Source organism: Panthera tigris, chromosome A2 (assembly GCF_018350195.1).
Source record: "Panthera tigris isolate Pti1 chromosome A2, P.tigris_Pti1_mat1.1, whole genome shotgun sequence".
Lineage (NCBI taxonomy): Eukaryota > Metazoa > Chordata > Mammalia > Carnivora > Felidae > Panthera > Panthera tigris.
The window spans coordinates 69,280,226-69,295,199 of record NC_056661.1 but is presented as its reverse complement, the minus strand read 5'-3'; the positions used below and the strand labels follow the sequence as shown (position 1 = coordinate 69,295,199).

General features: G+C 44.8%; 1 protein-coding gene across 2 annotated transcripts in view; it reads right to left on the bottom strand.

The window, feature by feature from the left end:
* EGFR (epidermal growth factor receptor) overlaps positions 1–14,974 on the bottom strand; it is a 207,383-nt gene that overhangs the window by 42,933 nt on the left and 149,476 nt on the right. For both annotated transcript variants that reach the window (XM_042963486.1, XM_042963488.1), the window contains exons 5-11: positions 12,339–12,407; positions 11,369–11,487; positions 9,629–9,770; positions 7,465–7,581; positions 3,745–3,871; positions 3,572–3,645; positions 2,634–2,724 (exon numbers count right to left, since the gene is read on the bottom strand). In XM_042963486.1, the coding sequence (XP_042819420.1) occupies positions 2,634–2,724; positions 3,572–3,645; positions 3,745–3,871; positions 7,465–7,581; positions 9,629–9,770; positions 11,369–11,487; positions 12,339–12,407 (739 nt within the window). The remainder of the gene's footprint in view (positions 1–2,633; positions 2,725–3,571; positions 3,646–3,744; positions 3,872–7,464; positions 7,582–9,628; positions 9,771–11,368; positions 11,488–12,338; positions 12,408–14,974) is intronic.

Genomic DNA, 14,974 nt, shown 5'->3' with positions numbered 1-14,974 from the left:
TAACAGAGATGGGGGGGGGGGAAGGAATGCATGGGAAGGGGCAGAGAGAGAGGGAGAGAATCCCAAGCAGGCTCCACACTGTCAGCACAGAGCCCGATGCAGGGCTTGAACTCACAAATCTGAAGATCATGACCTGAGCCTATAGAGAGTTGGACACTTAACTGACAGAGCCATCCAGGTGCCCCGAGAGCACGTTCTAATCCCTCAAATATCCAAATACACTTCAAAAATCATAGGTTCATTTTTTCCATCCACCCACCTACCCATTAATCTATCTTTCCATCCACTCACCCATCTATTGATCCATTTGTCCATCTACTTATCTAGGCAGGCATGCTTCCATCCATCCATTTTTCCACCTATCTATCCATCCATCCATCCATCCATCCATACATACATACATACATACATCTATCCATCCTCTCATCTATGCATCCATCTACCCACTCATCTATCCATTCATCCATGGATTCATTCAACTATCCATCCACTCAGCTATCTATCCATCCATCCTTTGATCCACTGACCCATCAATCCATCCATTAACCCATCCATCCATATATTGAACAAACAACTGAACCATCCAACTCTGTCTGTGCTAGAACTCTATAAGACTATCAATATGTTTTCATCAAGAGACTGGATAAAAGTAATTCAGACTAAAAGGAGGGAAATCCTGAACCACCAGGAGGAACAGGAAGGCAAGAAAGCATCTGATGGGGTGCTGAGAACCAGGAGCTACTGCTGGAGCAGAAACCTGGAGGTGAGGAGGCTTGGGCAAGGGATCTAGGGAGGGTGACAGAAGACCTTGCACACCTTGAGCTTGGTTGTTGTGTGCAAATGATGGGGAACTATAGGAAAGAGACTTGCATTTTTAGGAAGCTCATTGGACACCAGGACAGGGAATAGACCAGCTGAGGCAGCACTCAATGAGGAGACATCAGACAGGAGATGACAAAAGTTGAATTTGGAGACCCCTCCTCTCCTTGTTTCTCTTTCTCTCCTGACCCTTTCCTCCTTCTCCCTTCCCACAACCCGGCTCCTGTGGAAAGCAAGGAGCCCTGTGTTGAAGACCTGTAACTCTACTGTTTAGGAATTCTCTCTCAACATGTGCCCACAGAAGCCTAGGCACTGGGACAAAGCTGGTGTCTTCCGTGCAGGCCAGACCTGGCTCTGATGAGCTGTACCTGGAGCCAGCGCTCACCCTGCCCCAGGAGGGACTGTGTATTTCTGGACTTCTCATAAATGTGAAAAGGTAAAAAAAAAAAAAAGTAATTCTAATTTTGTTTAAATTCCGAAATGTAAGCCAACTGGCACCTGCCAGTCACTTAAGAAAATGGATCTAATGTTTATTTATTTTTGAGACAGAGAGAGACAGAGCATGAATGGGGGAAGGTCAGAGAGAGGCAGACACAGAATCTGAAGCAGGCTCCAGGCTCTGAGCTGTCAGCACAGAGCCCGACGTGGGGCTTGAACTCACAGACCGTGAGATCATGACCTGAGCCGAAGTCGGACGCTTAACCGACTGAGCCACCCAGGCGCCCCAAGAAAATGGATCTAAATCTCGTCTCTATGAAAGAAGTGGTTCAAAAGAAGTGGTCTTGAGAACTCAGAACAAAGGGGTCTTTCTGGGAAGCAATGATTATTATCAGAGATGCACAGCCAAGAATGTTTTTAAAAAGCAGTATATATTTTATGTGTACTGTACTCTAATTTTCTTTAATATAATTTTAAAATGTTCATTTCTTTTGAGAGAGAGAAAGAGAGAGTGCACATGAGCAGGGGAGGGGCAGAGAGAGAATCTGTCAGTGCAGAGCCTGACGCAGGGCTCGAACTCACAAACTGTGAGATCGTGGCCCTGAGCCGAAATCAAGAGTAGGACGCTTAACTGACTGAGCCACCCAGGCGCCCCGTGATTTTCTTTAACATTGAGTGATATTATGTCGTCGTTTTAAAGGACAATTAATGAGTAATAGTTCTCAGCATCAGACTGTTTCCAAGGCAGGTCTGACAAAGAAATTCTCAAACCATTATTACTCTGAGCTATATTCAAGATGCTTCTACGTGAGTATGCCACTGTCGGAGTTGGAAAAGGGGAACCCCTGAACCAGTCGTGTATTAAAAAGTCTGTCAGCCCCCTCTGACGCGGTGTGCTCATAAGGACATGTCATTTCAGGACTCCTCTTACCAAAACACGTACAACCTCCATCGAATCATGAGAAAACATCAGCCCTTCCACAAAATGCTTGGCCAGTACTTTTTAAAAGCGTCAAGGCCATAAACGAGATGAAAAGACACAGGGACTACTACACATTGGAAGGGACTAAGGAGACACAGCCACCAAGTACAGTGCGGGGTACTGGACTGCACACTGACACGTGGCATTCACGAGCAAACTGGTGACATCGGAGTGACGTCTGGTGGTGGAGGTCACAGCAATGTGCCGATGTTAATTTCTTCCTCTGCCTCCCGTGCCACGCTTAGGTGAGAAGCTGGCTGGAGGACTGATGGCAGCTCTCTGCAGGATCTTTGTAACAGCTGTAGAAGTCTAATTTCAAACTCTTCTGTAGGTCTTATTTAAAAAAAAAAGTTTTGCTTTTTAATCTACCAGGCTTTGGCTCGGGTCAACTTACTGTTGCTTTGTTCTTCCACGTATGATTTCTAGGTTCTCGAAAGCATGGAGGTCAGTCCTGTTTTCAGGCCAGGCCTGAATCAGCAAAAACCCTACAAAGGCAGAAGGAAGGCTCAGACACGCACCGCTTATATAACGTTTCTTTTTTATGAGACATTTTAGGATTCTCGAGAGACTGTAACAGGACCAAGAAAGGTGAACATCTGATTGGATTCTTTTTCTAATCTTTACCTTACCCACGTGTTGATACAAGCCAAGGCACAATTAAACTGCGGACATCCTGCCTCTGATGTAGAATCCCCCGTCCCTCCCTGCATCTCTCTCACCACCCAACACCCCCACGGGCTGTCCCGTGGTGCCGTGGTCCTGACAGCCCTGCTGGGCTCCGTATCTGATGACCCAGACTGGCTTCTTGATGACAAGTGCCATGTCTTAAGCTGTCACAGAATGAGATTCACAGATTTTCCTGACTTAATTCCAATATTCCAAACAATCTTGTTATTTAGGTCCAATTATTCCCTTTTTTATGGATGAAGGCAGTGGAGCTCTGATGGCAGTCATGGACCAAATGGTGGCCGGTGGCCGAGCAGGGACGTGAAGTCCAGTCTGTGAGGCTCGAGAGCCTGTGCCGTTCCTTCAGCACTTTGCCTTTCCTCTCCCTCTACCCATGAAAGTCACTGGGCCATCAGGACGGCTGGCCGGGGCCGAGAAGACAAGGACACAAAATCGGGAATGACTCAAGTCTTTGATTAAAGTGTTTACCCTTCATGTGCAGGGGAAAGCGCATTTGTGAAAATGATCAAAGAACCCATTAGTCATTAGTGGTAGACGTTCAGAAGAAATGTTCTTATGCCAAGAGAGAAGAGATTACATCCACAAGTTCTCTCTGTACAACACCCATTTTCCATTTATGTTGATGGGTATGTTAGCAGCACACACCTGTAATTTCCTTTACAGTTTTTAGAATATCCAGTTCCTTTGGATCTAGAGGTGGAGTATGCGTGAAGGAGTCACTGAAACAAGCAACAGAATGATTATTGATTAACAATCTCGTCCAGTGAACAAAGTGGATTTTGTGTTTCTCCCCACCAGTGCCTTAATCTGTTACTTACCCTCTAAATGCTACTGGCAGGATATGAAGATCTCCACTGATCGAGGTGCAATTTTTGAAGTGTTTAATATTTGTAGCATTGATGGAAAGTGTGTCTTTAAATTCACCAATTCCTATTCCATTACAAACTATAAAGAGAAGGGAGATGTTTATTCCATTCACATATGTTGGATTAAGAGTAGCTAGGGATCTACAGGCAGAGGGAAGCGGGAAGGGAACTGTAGCCATGAGACTATCACTGCCATGCCATCATTCATTCATTCAACAAACATTCACGGAGGCCAGCTGGGCACCATAACTGTGGCAGGGCTTGGAGTTAAGCGGTTGGAGAAGGTGATGCTGTCCTCGTTGATTGCCGTTGCTACCCTCAATTGGGTTCTCTTCCTCACGATCTCCCTCCTAGACTTAGTCTAATTGCTCTTAACTACTCTTGCTTCCTCTGGTTTGTGTCCTTGGCAGAGCAATCCACGGGCTGCCGCCAGCACCACCTCTGTCCGGCTCTCGTCAGGGCATTCCCCTAAAACTCAACACCTTTCCATTGTTCTAACCTGGTTATGTCTTTGTCATCCGTCTTACAGAAACAATGGGCACAGATTTTTTTTTTAATTAGTAAGAGTAACGTGCGTTCCTCTGAGGATGTTGAAAAATAGAATAAAGGGACCAAAATGACCAGAAATTCTACTCTAGGACATTTTGAAAAGTGTTCCTTCCAGCTATCCTCCGTGGTGATGACACGCCAGATATGTATTTTTTTTTTCGCTTTTTCTGCTGTGAACATTCCTCATATCATATAAACTATTCGTTGAAGGTGATTGTTAATGGTTGTCTTATATTACATCATAGGGAATACTGTAATAACTTTTATCAGATTAACTGCTTTTCTTCCCCTGTGTTTATGTGAGCCAAATGCTTTGATCTGTGTCCTATTGCTACATCAGTCTCAGATGCCCTTTTCCACACCCTGAGCCCATTTATTAATTTATATCCACTCCTAAATTTCCATCTCAAATGCCATCTCTGCCCTAAAGCCCATATTTATCTGCTGTAATTCTCCGTCTAGAATTTGCAGATAAATTTTGGTACCTATCTTCCAGACCTATCTTGACTTTGAAGTACAGTCACTGAAAATCTCATTGCTCAGGATAAGGTCCTATCCTGTCCCCCTGGACTTCTAGGGGGTACAGTCAAGCCCCGCTGTCCCACCGCCCACCTCTGTGCTCTGCTTCATTGGGAGTCCCTTGTCGCAAAGAACCTTCCACTCTGGCAGCCATGACTGTCCTGCTGGGTCTCTGGGCTCACTCTGTGTGCCAGCCTCCTCTCTGGTCTGGGGGTGGAGGGGGCTCCTCTAAGGACTCCTGTGTTGACTGGCTCACTCAAACCTTCTTGTGCGGCACCTAACACATTGTGGGTTGTGGGATTCATGGCCGGGCTTCTTTAGGATTCATAGGGTCTGGCTGACAATGGAGAATGAGGTGGCCATATAAGGACTTGCCATTTAATTACAGGTCTGGCAGAGAATTCCATGTGTTTGAGAGAATATTCATTCTCTCTCTCTTTCTCTCTCTCTCTCTGCTTGTGTGTGATAGTGGGGGCAGGGTTACTTTAATTCCTAAATTCAGAGATAAATTATGTATTCACCCCTAGACATTCCTGCACCGTCATCCTTACCCAGTGGTATTGCCCCATACCTGAAGGGCTCTGAATTTGGGATACGCAGAAAAACTGGTCAGAATCACTACAGGAGAATCAAACTGTTTACGTGTTTGAACACATAATGTGTTTGAACACAAAATGGACAAAACCAAACCCAAACCATCTCTGGTTATGTCAGTCGTGTGAGGGCGCTGACAGTAACCCTCTCTTTCCACAGCGGACTCTTCTCTTTTACTCCTTCTGTGCCAGGCGCCGCCCCACGTTCTTATTTTTCTCCTTCTATGTCTCCTCTGCCAGACAGTTTCCTGAAGCCAAAGGACACTCATCCACCAGGGCACTGACCCGCCTGCCCCCCAGGGGTTATAAGACCGGGAAGAGGTGGACCGGGCCGACGAGCTCATGGGTCTGGCCTAGGACCAAGCTTGCATGAACTTCAAATCTTGGCTGTTATTCTTAGCTGTTGAAACTTGGGCAAGTCATTTAGACTCCCTGGTACTCAGTGTCCTCATCTGTAGAATGGGATCATGATAACACAGAGGTGTTGGGAGGGTTCAATGACATGGAGGCTAAGCTGGCCCCGTGGAGAATGCGTGTCAAATGTCTATGGGAGTAAAAAGGGGAGCAATCAGTTTCAACTGAAAAGACGGATAGCTTCACAGGGAAGGCGGCACCCGTGGATATCAAGGTAAGCAGCTGGGCACTGACGTGTTGTTTATAACACCGAAATAGTGGAACAATCAAAATGAGCACATAAAGCGAGATCGGTTGAAAAAATTCTGGTGCAGCCACAGAGGGGAGCCTATGCGGCTGTACCGGAGAATGAAGAAGATTTACATGGACTCATCCGGAGTGATTTCTAGGATATATGAAGTTTAAGAAGCAAAGTACAAAGAGCGTAGACAGTGGCTTTTGAGCAGAAGACACGACTGGGACACAGGAGCCAGCTGTAGGGGCTCCCACTGGCCACATGTTGAGCTAATTTGAGCACCCAAAGGAATGACAGGAATGAATTACAAGAAACTGAATAAAGAAGGATTCCATGATCTCATGTAGGAGGTAAAAAAAATTTTTTAAAAAGAATGCCAACTAATAAATGTAGAAGAAATGACAGAAATAGGAAGTCACTCTTTTATCACCACCCAAAATCTTTTCTGATTTGTCATCATTAGTAATGAACTAACATGGCATCCTATGTCCCTTGCTGTGAGACGATGAGAGGAAATCAACATGACGTATAATGCTCCTGCCCAAAAAAGCTCAACGTGAATGTGACCATGAGGAAAAACAGCCAGTGAAGCCAAACTGAGGGACCTACTGCAAAATACCTGGCCTAGACTCTTCACATCAGGTCACGGAAGACAGAAGGAAAGCAAGTAGGGGGAGGGGAGCTGAGCCACAAATGTCAAGTAATGAAGAAAATGGGGGCAAGACATCTACCTGAAACCCATGATTGTTGATTGGGGTCTGGATTGAAAAGCAGCTAAATATGACATAATGGGGACAGAAAGAGGAAGTCTGAACTACGTAGAATACTAGGAAAGAGTATTGAGTCGATGTTCAACAATCCTGAGTGTGAACCTGGTCTTTCTTTACTTAGGAGAATGGCCCCCTTTGTAAGAAAATAGGCTGACAGACGTAGGGGTGAAGTGTTACAATATCTGTAACTGTCCCATAGATCAGAGAACAATTTCACCAATGCATGCACACATAACACATACACACAAATATGGAGGCAGTGAACGCAATGTGGCAAAACACCAACCAGTGGCGAATTCATATATGAGAGGCATATGGTGTTCACTGCACCATACCTGCGATGTTTCTGGGGGTTCAAAAATTTTTACAAAAATGATAAAGTAAAAGCCCAAGTAGGAGCACGCTAGCATTGAGGATACTCCAAGAACAGGGCACGGGATGAAGGAACAAATTTGCGAGCCTGAAGAAAAAGACTTGCTCAAATCTCTTCCCGAGTCTGATGCCGAGGGGGGTCCGGCGGAGGTAGGGCAGAAAACCCCCAGCTTCGTGACCAGAGAGAAAGCCTCATCCCCACCCCGTACAGGCCTCCTACCTTTACGGCAAGGCCCCTCACACTTTTTACACTTGCGGACGCCATCTTCCTCCACTTCGTAGCTGTCAGAACTGCAGGCACGGACACACGAACCGTGGTCTGTCACCACATAGTTACCTGGGGAGAGACAAGGAAAGGAAGGTGGTGAAAGCAGCAACAGGTGTTTCTGGGCCTCACACAGTTGTCACCTGTTCTCCTACAAAGGCGCAGATGAAAGGGGCCTATCATCCTCTGCTTTTATTTACTTTAAGGACAAAGAACGAAAGGTTGCAAACAGACAAGGTATCTAGTTCAAGAGTTTTTAACAGCTTACGCAGCCATGACATGGAGAAATAGATTTCAGCATGTAGGAGACGGACGTGTCAGGTAGAACGTGGTGTCTGCTCACAAGTTTGGAAACATCTCCTCACAGCTCATTTTTCTGGACGTTCTACCTTCAGGACCTATGGTTAAAGCCTGAATACTTATTAAAACTAAGTGACCCTGAACGAAGCCCAGTCTTCCAGCGAAGCTGCCTCATCTGAGGATACGCATAATTCGTGTGGCAGACCTGCTGCCCTCTGTGGTTCTGTCCAGCCTGACAACCTTCCCTTTGCTGGGGGCTGGGACCACCAGCTGGTGCTGCATGAAGCCAGGTACATGGGTCATCTTCCAAGCCTCCCCTCACGCTGACTTAATTTAACATAAATATCAATGTTTCTGGAGCTCTAAGTGTTCCTGTTTTGACTTCCCCCAGTATGTCCTCACACATATTTCTTGGACATTTGTAATTTTTCTTTCTGTAAATTGTCTGCTTTTCTCCCAGGTTCTGTTTTCCTGTGGATTTATTTATTTATTTTTTTAATGTTTATTTATTTTTGAGAGAGAGAGACAGAGCGTGAGCAGGGGAGGGGCAGAGAGAGAGGGAGACACAGAATCTGAAGCAGGCTCCAGGCTCGGAGGCATCAGCACAGAGCCTGACGCGGGGCTCACACTCACCGACCATGAGATCAAGACCTGAGCCGAAGTTGGGCACTTAACTGACTGAGCCACCCAGGCGCCCTGTTTTCCTGTGGATTTTTATTTTTTATTTTTTTAAATTTTTTTAACATTTATTCATTTTTGAGAGTGAGAGAGACAGAGCATGAGCAGGGGAGGGGCAGAGAGAGAGGGAGACACAGAATCAGAAGCAGACTCCAGGCTCCGAGCTGTCAGCACTGGGCCCGACGCGGGGCTTGAACTCATGGACTGTGAGATCATGACCTGAGCCGAGGTTGGATGCTTAGCTGACTGAGCCACCCAGGCGCCCCTCCTGTGGATTTTTAAACTCTACCTAGTAAGCCCTCCATCAAAAATGATACCTGTGTCATAATTGTGGCAATTTTTAGAAATTTTATTCAGCTAGTCCCATTACCATGGTGTACTGTTCAATTTGTAAATTATTTTTTCTGTATAGAATTTAAAGGTTTGCATGTCCACAAATCTGGTAGGGCAATGCTCCCTCTCATAATGGTACCTACAATTGTTTTTTTCTCTTGGTTAATTTTCCCTCCTAGAAATTAGGAATGGTTTATAAAGCTTTTTAATTAGACAACTCTACACTTTCTCTTTTAGGACATAATTCCTATCACCATTTCCCTGAATACTATAGCCATCTGTAGAGGGCAAATACAAATAAGCAAAACCCAATCCGAAACAATTAAAACAAAACAAACCAATACACAAAACCCCTCCTGTGCAGTGTTAGAACCCCTAGAAGGCACAATTTTGACCAGGATTTTAACCACTAAAGAGGGCGGGTCTTGTGACACACTCTCTAACTTAGGTCTACTGGGGCAAGAGCTAAACAGTGAAATGACCCAGTGGCCATGGGTTTGTGCCAATCAGACAACTGATATTCTGGACCAGTACAGCTGGACCTCGGTCCCAGGGTGTGTTTCTTGTCCTGGCCACCATGGACGTGAAAACTGACAGTGGTGAACAGGGCACCAGCCATCGCCTGTCACCTGCGGCAGTGTCCTAACCCATCCCCTATACCGTTGGACAGGCCTACGGTCACCTGTCTGACAGTGAGGCAAACATACGGACAAAAAGATTGCCCAAGACAAAGGGACTCAAGGATTAGGAGATAAAACAGGAAATGGATGCCTGATAACTGAAAGGGTTTTGCATGTGATGAACTCACGGGGGCATTTCTTCACACAGGTGGCACCAAAGCTGTATTTTCCCTCTGGGTTGACGTCCATCTGGTAGGTGGTAGGGTTGTAGAGCATGAGTGGTGGGCAGGTGTCCTTGCATGTGGCTTCATCCCGGAACTTGCGGCAGACCTGTTCACAGGAGGGACATGCACTGGTCAAACTGGCAAGGACGCTCAGCACTGTGTCAATTCTGTGCAGAAAGCTCAGGTTATAGTTCCCAATGTCCAGGAATTTGATTCAAGCAAAAAACAAAGACAAAAACAAGCAAAAAAAAACTGGCCAAGTACTTTCAGTAGAGTCAGAAAGACCTTTTTCTTAAAAGTATGATTTTTCTTACACTGTCTTAGCTGTGATAATTTATGGTTTATGATGGGAAAAAATACATCTTTATTAACTACAGGAAAGGATGCAGGAGTTCACATACTAGAGTGAGAACTATAGAGTGAAATCATTTTTAAACTCAATTTACATTGGGTTTCCTTATAAGGAACACTTGAGGATGTATGTTAAACATTTATTTTTTATTTTTATTTTGGGGCAGGGCAGAGGCAAAGGGAGACAAAGAATCTCAAGCAGGTTCCAGGCCCAGCATGGAGCCTGACGCAGGGCTCGATCTCGTGACTGTGAGATCGTGACCTGAGCCGAAATCAAAGGTCTGACACTTACTGGATTGAGCCATCAAGGTGCCCCATTTTTTAAAAAGCATTTTATTTTTAACTTTTATTTTTTTGAGACAGAGATTAAGAGAGAGACAGAGGCAGAGGGAGAGAGAGGATCTCAGCAGGCTTCACACCCAGCGCAGAGCCTGGAGGATATATTTTAGCACGTACTGCCAAATTACAGATAACCTTGATGAGGAAGGGTACCATGCAGAGGGGACCAGACCATATACGGTCATGGCCCTGAGACCTGCATGCCGTCTCCCTTCCAGGGGCACATTACAATCAGCCCAGATGAACCAAGTCAAAATCCTGGCCAGGTCCAGCCTCTGGACTTTAAAAATCCTCCCTTCCCTTAAGTTGGGAGTCTTCTGGATTCCACCTTAGGTGGGCCTCCTCGCCTGGAGCCCACAAGGGCGTCATAGCACTTGGTGCTGCCTCCAGACTCACATCTGCCAGCCCTGGTGTCTCCAGGACTCCCATGGTGCCCACAATTGAGGTACCAACTACATGTGGTGCCCACAGCCCCTGGGACACAAGGCTTTTGCCAGGGCTTTGTAGTAACAGGGACAAGAGCGACTGCTTCAAGACCTTGTGTCGGGGGTGTGGGCAGAGGCTCTGAGCTGTGGTGGAACGAGCAGAGGGACTCGGTCAGAAGATCCAAACATAGCTCCAAGCCGTGCTGAGATCCGTGTGGCTCTGGATGTGTCACTTAACATCTCTGTATCCAGGTTGGGGGCCTTACGAAATCAACTCCATAGGTTTATACTAGGACTGACATGGAACAATAAAGAGTGTGAGAACAGTGCTGCTGGCTGCAATACACGTTAACCCCAGAGAGCTCGTATTTATTCTGATGCTCATTCGATGCCCAGGTCCCGGTTATGGATGCCACATGCACTGTGTCACTTAAATAACCTAACAGGTGGGTATTTGCTATCCATCGTTGTCAGGGGAGGAAACCGGGGCACAGAGGAGTCACATGATTTGCCTGAAATCACAAGGTGAGTGGTGAAGGCGGGACAATACCAGATGCTGTGGTCGGGCTGGGGGAGGGGTGAGCCTTACCAGGCAGTCGCTCTCTCGGGGCCCCGTGCAGCCGGCAGCACACTGGTTATGGCAGCAGTCGCTGGGGGACCTGCCGCGGCAGCGCCCGGAACACTGCTGGGCGCAGATGATTTTGGTCACTGAAAAGGAGCAAAAGTCACCTGTGAGCTGAAGAGCCAGGGAAGGGTCATTCCTCAGGAACCTTGCAGAGCACTTGGAAACAGATGAAAATGTGAACCAGGTGATGAATTTAGTGATTCCCGGCTCGTTAAAATGTTCCCAAACATTCACACTCTGCCTAATAACACTGAATCATGACATTTCTTTATTGCGCCTCTGTTTTCTACTTATTTTTAATCACTTAGGAGAACTAACCAGATCAAGTCTAGACTTCTGGACCTGCTCGATAATTACATGTTAGTTAGAACTGAGATTCTGGATGATATGGAAAGCACATCAAATAACAGAAATGCTGCCAGAAAGGAGTGTTTAAAAGGGCGAAACCCTCACATCACAATTAAACTGAAGGACAGATAATGAACTTTTAAGGTGACAGGTCCCCAGATCCCTAGGCCACCCATGCTCGTAAACTAGGATTCCTGCAGAAAAACCCTCCTGAGAAGCATTCCTCCTGCTTCTGTATAGGCGGGCTCCCAAGAGAGAGAAAATAAGAAGTGTTGTGACGCTCAGGTAACATGGCCGAGTCTTCTGTTCCCAGGAAGACCTGCCAAACATACTGCTCAGAGAGAGTGGCTGGATGCGTGTGGCTGGTTTTCACTCACTTATGACAGGCTGGAGTGCCCCCAAAGAGCCCACTCTGGATTAACTGCATGCAGGGAGATCTGCAAGAAGGTCATTCACATAACTGCTCACATCTGGCCTTAAAACAAGACTGCGTTTAGGAATCTTCAAAGGGAAAACATACCGTTCGCTAAGCATAAGGGGACGAAGGTGGGCACACATTTATCCGAAATTTTGTTTGCTGACTTACATTTCTGGCAATTCTCCTTTCCCGGACCCCAGCAGCTTCCATTGGGACATCCTGGATCACACTTTTGGCCTAAAATGTAAAGGTAATAGTTGAATTCGTATCTCAGAGGAAGCAAGCAGGCTGATGGCAGGGACTGCCCAAACCCCTGAGCAACATGATGTTCTAGAAACAAGGAACAGCTTTCACATTTCTTATTCTCTGTTTATTTGCTGGTTGACTTGTAAGATGATTCAAAAGACTTTGATAAGAAAAAAAAAAAAGATGAACCACGTTCTGCTTTTATTTACATTTCAGCTGTAGAAACTGAGGCAGAGAGTAATTATGGACTTGTCACAGGCTATGAAGACTGGAATTCAAATGAACTCAATGGTCCAGTTTCCCATATTTGTTTAAGCTTGGGAGAAGTTTTCAGCTTCTCCCATGACATTAAGTGTGTCTAATCTGGTGGGGCTGTTATGCACCCACTACATTCTCAGTATTTTTACTAGCATGGTTGTACCATAATTTCTTTAACCGATTTCTTATTTTTAGATATATAAGTTCCTTCCAAAATCCATTATAAATAAGGCTGCAAGGAATATTTTTGTACAAAAAAAATTTTTTTATATCCTATAATTTTCATTCTCCTTATTATTTTTTCTTATTATTCCTAGACATGAAGTTCATAGGTCAGGGGGGTGGGGCATACTTTAAAGCTTCAATACATATTGCCAAAATTCTATCCCTGACCATGTTTTATTAATTTATATGCCCACAAGAAGAATATGAGAATTTCTGCTTCTCCATACCCTTCCTGATCTGAGTATCTAAAAATCAAAAGGAATCCAAATATTTAGCAAAGACAAAAATGATGCTTCTTTGTTTTATTTTGACCCTTTTAAAATTACAGTAAGAAATAACTTCTTACTTTATTTCTTGGCCATCTTGTGTGTGGGGAGATACAAACTGTTCATGTCTTTGGCCCATTTTTCTTTTTTTATTGGGAGGTTCACCTTTTTCTTGGGATTCCTAAGACTACTTTATACATTCTTATCATCAAGAATATTAGCCCTTTCCAAGGCAAGCAGATGACGCACAATATTTTCTGTTTGTCGTTAACACGGTTTATGGTATCTGACTGGCTTTTCTCCAACTTGATATGACACACATTCACCTTTAAGTTTCCTTCTAGCACTTACATATATATTCAGTGATTTATTACATATAATATGATTTGGGATTGATATGGATGTACAAAGTGGATGATTGATTTATTTTAGTTTCCTCTTAAGTAAACCAACCTGATATAACTTTGATTGCCAAACAAATCAACAATAACCCAGTGTAGGGGCACCCTGGGTAACCTTTCTGAATCTCAAATCCATTGTCCATAAAATACTTAAATCACCTTATCAGATTTTTTGGCTAAAAATTTAAGAAGAAAAGTTCTCAGAAGGTATGTGTGGCCTGAAAAGGGCTGGAAAGGGAAGGGTTTCCCTTTCCACAAGGACAGCAGCAGACTCCTGCACTTGTCGCCGGTCAGGGGATTAATGAGGATGGCCGGGGAATGGTGTTCCTTTTTAAAACAATCATTATAGTTCTGTCACTTTGACGTTTTCTCCTTAACAGTTAAATAATTCTGGAGGAACTTACTGGATAATGAATTCTTCCCTTATTTGCTTGAAATGTCATTTCTTCATGGACATTTAATTTGGCAAGGTTTATTCTTACTGTCTTTCTCTTACATATTGGTGGCTTATTGTTACATATCTATTCTTGACCCAATATCCTATCAGATTGCAATTTGTGGCTTTGTTGTATTTGAATCTTGTTATTGCGTGCACCTGTCATTCTTCCTTCCCAACACTTTCTTCCGGGTCTTTCCCATGGTCTTGGTGTGATGGGGGCACGTGTGCCATTCAGGCTGTCTGACCTCATGTACAGGAAACCCATATAAGCCTCACAGCCTTCCTGTGTCAGTTTTTGTTTTTGTTATTGTCGTCATAAATGTGCACGATTTAACTTCCTCATTGTCCATCAGATAGCTAGGGAAAGGTTAACCTCGATGTGATGGATAACACAAAATCTTGTGTCGTAAAATACAGGTTTCAGTTTCTTGCAAACACAGTAGGTGCCCTGCCGAGTATGTGTGGGAATAATCTACTTATCAAACCAAGGGGCTCAAAACCCATGTTCATAGCAGCGTTGTTCGTAATTGTCAACAGATGGAAGCAACGCAAAAGCGCATCAACTAATGAACGGAGAAACAAAGCATGTGGGATGTGGGTACGTATACACATGCAACAGAATACTGTTCATCCACATCAAGGTGAGAAATTCTGATGTATGCTACAACATGGATGAAACTCGTGGACATTATAAGTGATCGAAGCCAGCCACAAAAAGACAAAAACTATGTGACCCGACCTGTACGCGCTCCCTAGAACAGCCACACTCACAGACAGAAAGTAGCACAGTGGCTGCCATGGGCTGGGGGCAGGGACGGGGAGTTAATGTTTGATGGGGACACGGTTTCAGTTTCGTGAGATGAAAAGAGTTTTGAAGAACGGAGGGTGGTGATGATTGCACCACGGTGTGAATGTACTTAATACCAGTGAACTGTATACTTAAAAATGGTTAAGATGGTAAATTTTACG